Source organism: Acanthopagrus latus, chromosome 7 (genome assembly GCF_904848185.1).
Source record: "Acanthopagrus latus isolate v.2019 chromosome 7, fAcaLat1.1, whole genome shotgun sequence".
Taxonomy (NCBI): Eukaryota; Metazoa; Chordata; class Actinopteri; order Spariformes; family Sparidae; genus Acanthopagrus; species Acanthopagrus latus.
In genome coordinates this window covers 5,073,723-5,086,028 of record NC_051045.1, presented here as the reverse complement: position 1 = coordinate 5,086,028, position 12,306 = coordinate 5,073,723, and the positions used below count along the sequence as shown (strand labels likewise).

Sequence of the window (12,306 nt, the reverse complement as noted above, 5' to 3'; positions counted from 1 at the left end):
ACGCTGCTCATAATGCTGATTCATTTTTTAAACATTGTAAGCTAAATTTCTGATGTGATTCTAATGTGTTACATATTGTCCCTTTTTAAATAACGTGTGCAGCTCGTTAGAGCTGCATAGCGTTTCTGTGTGTGACAGCTCTGCTGTGCCTAGTTATAGTTGCTGAGCCGTGATTGGACGAGTGCTTTAAGGGACCGAGTTCAGCAAACTGTCACTCGTTATTTATTTAGACATACAGTCAAACACCTGTGCCAGTGTAAAGCTCAGAAACAGCTTTACAATGTCCTTATTTTCACTTTTTTTAAAAAGAAACAATGTTTTCTTGTTGTTTGTATGAGTGTTTTTGGGTGTACATGACATGTTCAACGTTTTGTAAAGCAATGTGAGCAGAAATGCACCGAACCAACACAGCATGCAATATTCATTTCAGCAGATTTTTAAAAAACGAACTGCGGAAACCCACAATGTAATCCGACACTTGTGCTTGTGTTACTTAAAAGTGGGTATTGTTGACACCTTTTACCACACCTGGGATGAATGTTGTTTTTCTCTGTTGAGAGAAGGCTTATGTTTTGTTTTACTTGGATTAATGCTGAGTTATAATTCAGTTCAGGGGTTATGTGTCCCAGCGGATGCTCATCAAAGTGAACGGCACTCTGCATATCTCAGAATCGAGCGCTGGAATCAGTCCTTGTGAAGTGCTACACTGTTTAGAGAAAATATATTCAATCACACCTCAATATTCTCCTCTGAAATGCCAGTAGAAAGGTCAGAATTAAGTTTGAAATTCATCGCAGCACACCTGCCACCATATAGCTTTTATGCAGCAGAGTTTGTTCCCAAAAATACACGACCATAAAACCAAAGAGTATAAAAGTTCTCCGAATGACCTTCTGTTGGCTGTCTAATGAAATTCATGTAAAGTCGAGAGATATGCAGTTTACTTAAAATGACTTTCTAGCTGGATCTTTTCTTATCTCGTAAACAGTCAATCTGACAGCACGAACACAGCCGGGGAACAGATCAAGCTGCACCGGCAGATAATCTCCCAGCAAATGATTTTTGGATCAGATTCATTAACAGAGGGTATTACTGCTCTTTTCAAGATGTAACACACACATCAGAAAAACAGGCTTCAACACAGTTACCGCCACTTTTAATTCCAAATGAATACAACATGTTAGATAAAAGGCCATTGGAAACCTCTGTTCGTCCACTAATGATACCATGTAACAATTACTAATGAGACGGGTCGCATGTCTTTTTGAATTCAAAATGTACGACATGTTTGTTATTCGTGGAAGTGTAGCACCACAGTATATTCTGCACCAATCCACGCGACTGGTTATTGAGTTAAGACCGTGTTATGATGTAATTATAGATAGATTCGTCAATATATAGTTCTCATTTCTGAACCATTGTACAAACCAAAAGCGGAATATTTAGAGTGGTGATACAATTTCACGCATAACCAGCAGTCAGCTGTGTTAAACATCATCAGTTCAGCCTGTTTGCTCTGAACTTCACATCTGGCTTTTAATGGGTTTTTTGCTTTTTTTGTGTGCTTACAATTCTCCAAATATGCTTTAGATGATCGTACTTTCAATAAGTTGATGTCCACATCGTTTAGGAATCACAACATACAACAGTGAACATTTGATGTTTACTTTATATTTACACCATCCTGTGCGTTTCAAATATGACATGAAATTTATCTCCCGATGAGAAAAGAACTGCACAAAAGAAAAGCCATCAACAGCTTTAGGCGTCTGTTTTTAAGGCCTTTCGTACGATGATGAAATCGAGATAAGTGCACTGTTTTAAATTCCACAAAGGCTGAGTTCTCACACAGTAAAGTCTGAATTTATTTTAGGAAATCTTTTTTGCAGAGCCCCACCCCGACTCATCCTCTGTTGATGTGGAAGGACACAGAAATCAGAGAAGCAAAAAAGGAAATAAATTAAATTGGATTTCATGTGTTAAAGTGCTGATATCCAAACTGAAAACACAAAAACAGACACGATTATGTATTAGTTTGGTATGAATTTAAAAAAGGCTGGAAAATTAAGTTTGACATCTTTTTAACACATAATGACAGAAGAAATGTTGTGGTGTTAAAATGTGTTTTTTTTTTTAAAGTTCATGTAAATGTAAACCAACTCCTTTCAAGAATTTTCCAGCATCAGATATCTGTGATACTTCAGAGATAATCCTGTAATAATTGAGTTGAGTTATTGAGTAATGAATAGCTGTATATTGAGGACTATACAGTAGATAATGTTGAGTTATTACAGAACCCAATGGGGGAAACTATATTAATTAATCATTAGGTTTTAATTAGTTCGTAAGTATCTGTGAATCGACACACCAACCTTTTCTTGATTAACTGTGAGTGGAATCAGCTGCTAATGTCTCAATTAATTAGTTAATCATTAGTTACTGATTATGTAGCGAGTTGACATTTTTTGTAACTACTCGATATTATGTATCACTTTACTGGAGGCATCACTAAAAGAGTAACTAATGATTAATTAATTTGTAATTATAGAGTGCATGTGGTAAGTACTCAGTATCATGTATCATTTTACTTAAGAGTATAAAAAGAGTAACATATGATTAAGTTATTAATATATAATGAGTTGTCGTAGTAAAGAACTGGGTCAGTATGTTGAATCAAAGATATTTGTTAACTAATCATTACCTAATGATTCATAACTGCAGTACCTCCCAGTCTGTTCTGACTCGTTAATCGTCGTGTTTTTATTTAGTATACTTAGTAGTTACTCATTATCATTAAATTAGCAAGTCTTCTCCTCAGTAACTTCTCAATTTCTGTGTATCTTACGGCAAAGTGTTGCCAGTAATCTTGTCATAAATGAACCTGCACAAGGTGGATTGTTAGTTGAAATGAAGGTTCAGCTCAACTGTTCTGATTAGTTATTGTGCCTTCTCCATCATCTTCCACAAACTCCCAAACTGAAAATAATTTAAGCATATGAAATCATCTTTTTTTGTCTTGATTGGTTTCTACACACATTTTTAAAACACAAAACTTTTGAGTGATTCTTTAGATCGTTCCAATGAAAAGAAAAGACATCCCATCACCAACTGGCACATATTTCATATGACTTACTGTGGCGTAGCAGCATTTAAGAAATAAGGACAAACACACAATATATTCCAAACATTAAATATTACACACACATAGAAGAAGAAGAAGAAGAAGAAGAAGAAGAAGAAGAAGAGGTGGAAAAGGAAGAAAAAAAAAAACTAATTTGCTGTGAAAACAGACTGATCATACTGGCTCTGTTTCAGCTCTTTGATGATGCTGGAAAAGATCTTGAGTTCTACAGTCACAGACATTAATCCAAACTGCTGAAGTTCCTTTTCTGTTATGGACTAAATGAATTATGCATACACATACACCAAACTGAAGAGCATTGAAAATGAGGATGTAAAATAAGTGACCCAGAATTAGACGACTGCAACTTGTGGATCAATGTTGACATGTTAAATAAAAACTGGCATCTGCATGGAGGCTGGAGTGAGCCAGAAAGATTACAAATCATATTCATTCTCACATTTAAATAACCATTTATAAAGTTATTAATTCAATTTGCAATTAATTTATACAATAAGATAACTATCCAGGGCAAATATTAATCACATCTAAAGTGAATGAATGATGTATGCATTATTTTTTTCTTTAGTTGTTGGTAATTTGTGCTCGTATTTGTATCTTTAAATTAAAGAAAATTGTCAAAGCTTATGATGACACATTTTAAAAAAAAAAAAAAAAACCCTACTTTTTGGAATACATTTTAAAATATCACGATTTTATTCATCATTTATAGCCTGACTTCATTACATTAATTAATTTGAATATTTAATGATCACATTAAACAGCCCATTTGCCAGGATAAAACATTGATACGTACACATTTGCTTGTGTCAAAGGCTACAAACCACATTGACATTCATACAAAACGTGTCATATCAAAGGCATGGGGTGCGGGGATGGTGGTGGTGGAGTTTCAGGATAGGCAAGAAGGCTGGGAAGCCACTGACCACAGTCCGAGACTGTGTGTCAACATTTGAAAGCGTGAAACCAGTGGATATTTTTGACGACAGACCATCTCAAAGGACTAACAAGAAAGACATCTCCGGCCATGTTTGTGGCGAGAAAACCAGGTGTTTAAGCCAAAACATGGTCTTTTTACGAACTCAACCAGGTGGGTTTTTGTTCCTAAACCCCACAAGACCATCAGCACAGTGTTGTCAGAAGATAAAATGGGAAATGAATCTGAATAAATATAAAGTTGCAACATAAAAAGGCATGGAAAGTTTGAACTTATTACCGGTTTGAATAAACAGACATTGCCAATACTGCATTAGAACAATCTTAACCCACTGATTCACAAATGCATCATTTACAAAAATAGGTAATAGTGTAATTAAACCCACTTGAGCTTTAATCATTTCAGTGACACAATCCAGCCTCCTCAGTCATTCTGTGTCAAACCAAGCAAGACCAAATGTAACGGAATGTCAACCCAAAATATGTTTCAGTTTAGCAAAAAAGATTTGAAAGAAAGAAAAAATAGCAGGATGATTCAGGGAACGCCACCGTTTTCTGTCCCGCTATGTGTCCGTGAACATGTTTTCAGTGTTGGTTCTGAGTGAGAACATTTTCAGCCCTGTTTGAATTGAAACGCAGCTGTAAAACCTTCAAGCGGCTTTTTAATCTGCACGTTGCTTTCATTCTCACATTTGCCTCTTTTCAAACACCGGGAAGAACTAAAGAATCACTTCCATCAAGCAATTTCCCGTTCACAAAAAAATTATATCTGCGGTGCCATGGGCAACATATCAATCACCGACGAAAAAACGTCAGCAAACGGCACACAACGAAAATCTGATTGTGAAAGTGAGCGTCCCAAATAACACTTCAGAGAGGTTGGACCTGACGAGTGTGCAGATTATTATCTCAGGCTGAAATGATGATTAAAATAAGCTCTCCAGAAAAGCCTCTGCGAGCTTTAAGGTTGATTTTTCACAATGCAGCTGCAGACTGCAGCACCACACTGCAGTAAGGCAGACAGCAACTCTGCTGAAGACATGAAGGGGGAGAGCCATCACATACTGTAAGCGTGCGCTGAGCTCAAGAGCAACAATTAAGGAGTTTATTAATTCATCAGTTATCCCAGCTGCCCAGTGGAAGCTGTTTACGCTCACAGACTGTGACAGGAATCTGTCTATTATCAGCGTGTTAACCAATTATTGTTCTCAGATGCCCATTAAACTTAATCAAGGTCCATAAACCACAAACTGACTTGTGCAAGTCAATAAATAGACAGGGAGAAACTACATTTATACACTCCTAATTTTCGACAGCAAATTCATTTGGGGAGAAACGCTGCCTGGATCTCGTTTGTTTTTGTGAAACCGAGGTTTTTAATTAACTTATCTGACGAGTCACAAAATGAGATAGATTTACCCAAGTTTACCTACTGTAGCAGACTTTTGTGATGACGATTAAGCCGCAAAGCGTTTAGTGAAAAAAAATGTATCCAGGTTTTGGTTTGAACCTGAAAAACATAAATAACCAAACCTGTAACATTTCCCCAACTTTCAAGCTTAAAACCAGATTTTTGTGGCGTCTTGGTGTTGACAAGAAACAACCTATAATCTCTGACATATTATTGTGATTTAAGTTAATGTGGCTAATTTAGCAAGAAACAGTTGCCTTGTTACACGTCCAGGCAACATTAGCATTTATTCAGAGGCATCTTTGTGTCCAGCTGATGAATATTACTCAATATTTTGTATTTCTATGAGTCTCTATCTGGCTCTGTAGCTGCTAAATGCTCCATTATGCTCACCTGCCACTTGCTTAAATTGTCTGTCCGTCACTCGGTAGCTGGGAAAGTAGCGTACTATATGTTTATCGGAGCTCATTTGCTGAAAACAGCTGCTGCTACAGATAAAAACAACGTGATAAAAGCTGTGAGAGTGAAGCAAAACACAGCTGTTGTGAGCTGTAACACTACAACACACTCTGTAGAACTGAAGGGGAGCTGCAGAGAGACAGGCGATGAATCTGTATGCGTCTATCACCGCGAGCAACACAGGTCACATACAGATAGTCAAATGATTCATTATTGATATAGAAATATTGATTCTAGCCATTTCTATTGCTTAAACTCAACTCAGACATGGAACTTGGGATGCTAACTTAAGTCTCCAGAGGCAAAAGAGTCACAGTCTTGTACCAAAGTGCAAAATAACAATCCAGGCAAGTTTCCCTCAAAACATATTCAGCAAAACAAGTGGGTGGAATATAGGTGTAATTTCTGGGAGAAAAGGTTGACAGATAAAAATAAATAAATAAATAAATTGACCACAGTAATTCAACAAAAGTCAAAATGCCAGCATGAAGAAGCTTTACAAACTCTGATCATGGACACAATGGTCCTCTGGGCACAAACAGGTGATGTTAGCAGGACTTTAAACAGCAGATCACAATCACAATCAAATCTTTATTTGTCTATTCATGTTCAATTTGTTGTCAATTTTAATCTTTTTGTGGTTGATTTGTCATCGTTACCACAGAAAAGTTCATCAGGCAAATCAAAGCCCATCCTCGTCAGAAAAGACGACCAGATGAGTATGAAAGGAGGATATAACCACCTGAATTTACGTTTCTTGTTACGCAGCGACATCTAGTGGCTGTTCTAAGTATTACAGCTGCAAAGGAGGAAGCGAGGAGAAGTAATATAAAGTCTTGACGTGGAGGAAGTCGGGGAAAGACAGTCCAGTTAAACAGGCACAAGACGTTCGTTCAGGATGTTTGTGTCCAGTGTAAAACCAGAAGTTAACAGTGAGTTCTTTTAACTCATTATTTCGAACATAAGTTAAATGTAGTTTTCCTGAAACCAACACAGTAGTTTAAGTGCCGAAACCCGACCGAAGTTCAACCGTATGATGATTCCATTACATCTGTCGCTGGTACACTGCAGCGGTCGTGTTGTTTTGGGAACAGTGTCTAATTTTGGAAGTCACAGGCAAGTAGAGACAAAACAATGTTTTTGCATCTCGGTAGCTGTTTGTGGTCACTTAGCAACTTTGAGGTTATTTTACATCTCTTTGTTGTGGTTTTGGGGTCACTTTGCATTTTTTAAGGGGGTTTGTTTTGCACCTCTTTCAGTGGATATGCCCAGAGGCCCGATTGATCAGGGGGGCGCTTTACCCAGAGGACCTATTCAGTGATACATCCAGGCCTCTGCTCACTTAACACACTTTGCAAATTGCAGTAATTGCCTTTTTTTAATCAGCTTCAAAGTAATTTGCTCCATCAAGTAACTCCCGCAGACACTGCGTTGGTCATCAGTGACCTTCACCACTAATCACCCCTCTCATTGGACCAACACTCGGCCCGGAAACAATTAGACCAACAGAAGAAGCTCCCCCAACACTTCACAATGGGAATACTTTGGTGATGACAAGTCACACGAGTAACACAAGCATATACAGTTTACACGCAAGAAGGCAGATGTACTTGAATGCAACAGTTGCCATGATAAAAATCAGTATGCTAAGTATATTCCGACAAGTCAGAGTTTGAAAAGTACATCTGGGATGTTTGAGCGTTCCTCTCCGAAGCTGCTTGAGTGACGGGAACATACAGTAGCGATAGGGAACATTTTCAGGTCTCTCTCGTCTGGACGGGGACTCGGCACTTCCAGAGAATGAGAATGATTCGTGAAGTCTTTATGTCCTCTCTCCGTTCTGATCCAGCTCCATCTAAACTCTTTCAACCACTTGGCAAGATCCAACGGACGCAACAGCAGCAATGTTTTGATTATACAGTGACGACACAGTATGAAGAAGTCAGTGAGCCTTACAATCTTCTTTTTTTTTTTTTCCTTTTTCTTTTTTTTTTCTTTTTTCTTTTTACAGAGGGAACACGAGAAAGCCGGAGAATGTTGAATATTGCCATCCGCCAACTAGGTTCCCCTTCTCCAGCTTCAGGTAGACTTTGTCCTCTTTTTCGAGAAAGAGCAGAACTCCGTTGGTAGCCGCCTCGCGAGTTACGTCTTTGTCGCCGGCAAAGGCCGAGATGACCGGTTTCCCATTCAACATCAAGTTCACCTGGACGACAGAGATAACAGTTAGCAACGTGGAGAGGAACTGATACGTTTTGAGAACATAGTAACAGAGTTCATCCCGAATTTGTAACTTGACCTTGATAAAATAACTACCCATGAGGTATTTCAGGTTTAGTCTGCATCTTGCAATCAAGCATTTATTCTCATTCATGAATAATTTAAGCAAGCAGAAGGAAAAAAAGTAAATCCAACAGCTGCTTCTCAACAGTCAGTGAGTTCATATCAATGGTCTGTACGTTAATTATGAGAGAGAGGAAACTTTCTTTTTTGTTCTGAAATGAGGCTTGGCTGACTTTTTGGAAAAGCAGGGGGAGGGGATTCATCATCATCATCCCAGATTTCTATTTTATATTAATATTGATAAAAAATAAACTCTATTCACGCGGCACGTTTCTAAACAGCGTTAGATTAGGTTTTGACAAACTTTAAATTTAAGCAAAGTGCTTATTTAGTGAGCTGAAGTAGTCCAGTTTTCTTTGTGCGTGCCGGTCTTTCCCCAGTCAGTCGTCTGACATTTATGTATCTTGTGTTTATTTTTAAACATATACTTATTATTTTGTCTATTTTTTTCCGTTGCAGCCGAGACGTGTTCATCTACCCTTTTCTTTCTTTGTCTTTTTTTTTTTTAAAAATCTATTACTTTAATGCATAATGAGATATTTTGTGTGTCTTGTTATTTGTGCAAATATATCAGATCAACAAAATCAGTTTAGCACTACAATTTTCTTTTCTAATTCGATGACTAGTATCAACCAAAACTCAAGTGGAACAAACAGAACAAAAAAAAAACTGGAAAAATAATACTTGGGGATAATATTTGTAAAAGGCCTTTTTGAGAAATTGATTTGGAGAGTTAATTTCCCCTTTTTCATTGATTATAAAGATCGATCAAATAAGAAAACCTATGAAAACTGTTACTCCATGGACATTAACATGTCTGTGTGACACCAGGTCGGTTGTCTCAGGCCCTCACAAGTCATCCTCCAGTAGATCCACTGTGGTCTCTCTTTACAGCGGCCTTGGTAATGAACGCTGAAGCTCGGGGCAAGAAATGCCTCGTCGTATTTCCTCGTCTTTGTTTTGCTTGTTGACGTGTTCGGTGTAGAGTCGTCGCCCACGCCTGCCTCGACACACCCTGTTTCAACTCTGGGCCTTCCCTCGGGGGCGCTCCCCATCACTTTGGGAACCTCTGTGGTTCACCATCTTAAATAGTTTATCCTTTGCCTCTTTTAGTATTTAATGCTGAGGAGACAATGCTGTAATATTACTTTGCTGGAGGGTTTTGCAGTTGGTTTTCTAATGGGAGTGTCTAAATAGAATGAAAAGTAATGCTGTGTTCTATTTTAGTTTTTTTACCCCCAACAATAATTTCCCTACAGTCTCTGAAGTGAGACGTTTTGTTCCAACACTGAAACAGTTTTTACAACTCAATCAGCTGTGAAAGAAACGAAGCACTGATTACCTGTATGGTTTGGCTCTGGTACACTTTAATGACATGGAAGTTAAAACTGTAGACTCCTTTTCTCGGGGACAAAAAAACGGATTCCAACGTGAAGTAGTTTCCTATATTCACGAGAATCTACGAGAGAGGAAAAGGAAGAAGAAGCAGAGAAAGGCACCGTGAAAAGGTGTTTATATAGCCGGAGCCTCAACAAAGGCTTCCACTTCAATGGGGATTAAATATATAAATATTAAAATCAGGAGTCCCTATTGTGTCGACCAGACTCGTCCCTGCTCACACACAAACAGGGTGTGCGACACAATTTTTTTCCTGCAGTCAAACTTCCTCCATCACAGGAGACTGAAAATGATGCTTGATGACACAATTTAATCCACAGCACCCTCACTTTCCCTTTTCTTTTTTTTTTTTTCCTCCACATGTGAGTCCTCCACCTCTCCAACAGAATCACCTGATGAATGTCAAAATAATAAATTGAGTGTCACCCTCCTGTGATGTCAGACTTACTGTATTTACAGTAGCACATGAACATGGACTTCCTCCTGGCTGATGGAGGCAGCAGAGCCTCCGACACCTCAGGCTCCACCTGTTCAAGACCGAGGCTGAGCCGGGACCTTTGACAAAAACCACCTTTTTTTTTTTTTTGGCTTTCATAGCAACAGCGTGCACCAGATCCACACCAATCAGATCAGCTGTTATGACTGCGAGCGATCACGTTATGTAATTGAAACGAGAGTTCAGCGCATCAGCTGAGGGCTGTTGTTGTGAGCACCTTTGCGCTGCCCACCGCTGTATGACTAATCACAGTCTTCTTCTGATTTGTGTGTGTGGAGGTGAGGGTGGTGCGCGCGTGTCCGTGCTCGCGCGTGCACGGGGGGTTGGCTCGAGGGCAGAAAAAAACGAAAAAACAAAAAACAAAAAAAAAGCCAGATGAGTGCGTGTGCAGGCACCGCAGGATCGCAGCCAACTCTCCACAATCCCGCCTGCGCGCCAGAGGCCAGATGCGCGCCTGTAGCCGACTCCACATGCCAGCTGCAAACTAGGGCTCACACCGAAAACTCTGATGCACTTTAATGTACCTGCACCACAACAAGTCACAACTGAAGCGTCACGGATCAAACACAAACAGAGAGGACGGGGGATGACTTAGAAACTGACAGGTTTGGCAGGGGAGGAAAAGAACAGAATCATTAGGAAAAGTGCGATTAAGAGCGATTTTAACCTCTTTTTGACCTCATTAGCTCATTATATATTTAAAAAAAAAAAAAAATGTCTTCACCTGATCGAAGTAGATTATTCTCGTTTTGTTGCTCATCTCCGACGGCTCGTGGTTGTTGCTCCGGACTGCAGAGAAAGCCACCTTGGAGTTGGCGGCGCGCACCGAGATGCCGAGCGGAGAGGACGAAGCCTTCCAGTCCGTGGTCGGGTTCGAGTCGCACACCACGAGGCATTTCCCCTCCAGGACGATGGGCTCCGTGTCATTCTGAGCTCTCGCCACCTCAGAGATCACAGTCCAGCTGAGCACCAGTATGAGGGAGTTCACCATGGTTTTTTTTCCCCCTCTCTCTCTCACACTCTCTCTCTCTCCCTCTTTTTCTTTCTTTCTCTCCCCTCTCTGTCCCTCTCTGTGTGACAGCTGTGGCAGCGCCGACCGTCTCCTGCGCCACACCAAGTTTCCGAGTCCCTCCACTGGTCTCCCCCGCCTGCAGACGCCCTCTGACGCTCTGAGATTCTCTTACTGGGTCCAGAAATGTGCCATATCCGAGCGAGACGTGCACCCAAAAGAGGAAAAAAAAAAGGAAAGAAAGGAGAATCAAAACCCTCTAAAGAAAATTCAACGCGGAGATCTCCGATTGTTGTCTGCGCGCCTTATTTTCCGTCATACTTCATTCAAAACGCTGAAATCACACACAAGCAGAACATGTGGAGTGTTTGAGGGGAAGCGGTTCCAGTCCTCCAGTCGATGAATCGTCCATAGCCCTCACTGCCACTCCGAGCAGCGCGTCTGGCAGCAGATGTTCCCGCAGTGATGGTGCTGCGTGTGTGTGCGCGCCCCGGCATCCACTTTACGCACGCACAGAAGTTATAATTAACTTTCCCTGCGTAATTTGCCCAAAGCTTATGTTTCTCTAATTCCCTATAAAATATCTCCAAACTTAAACACACATTCATTATTGGACCGTGTTAATGACGCAGAGAGGATTCACTGAATCTACAGTTTCCAGCGGTCATTTTCTCCGATCTGAGGGGAACAAATAGGTAAAAGAATTATCTCCAGACACATTTTTCTGATGATTTTTTTTCCCTTCTACTTTTTGAAGGACTGGGATGTAGAAGTACAGAGCTGGAAATGCCCTCCAGCAAGAGTTTTTTTTACTGTGTTTCTCGCACTGCCTGAGCTCCTCTGACCGCCCGGCTGCAGGTTTCACAGTAATGCAGTGACTCATCATAATCTCATTGCACAGGTGGGCTGAAAATCTTTCAGGCTTCACTTTGAAAGAAAGTCAGAGATGGGACCTTTAGTCTCTATATGGTGTCATGTCTGCAGTCTGTGCCTCTCTCTCAGAGTTTGGCCTAACTTCACATGCATTAATCAAACCAATCTCCTCCCCGATCATGTGAGGAGGACACAAAAAGACGATGGATCCTGGGTTTAATGCATTTATATCGCTCAGCGTC

General features: G+C 40.1%; 1 protein-coding gene across 1 annotated transcript; it reads right to left on the bottom strand.

The window, feature by feature from the left end:
* Positions 1-254: 254 nt before the first annotated feature.
* Positions 255-11,881, bottom strand: cbln4 (cerebellin 4 precursor). Its single transcript, XM_037102962.1, has 3 exons — positions 10,907-11,881; positions 9,631-9,747; positions 255-8,151 (listed from the first exon to the last, which is right to left on the bottom strand). The coding sequence occupies exons 1-3, from the start codon at positions 11,171-11,173 to the stop codon at positions 7,954-7,956; spliced, it is 582 nt and encodes a 193-aa protein (XP_036958857.1). The 5' UTR covers positions 11,174-11,881; the 3' UTR covers positions 255-7,953.
* Between the last annotated feature and the right edge of the window lie 425 nt (positions 11,882-12,306).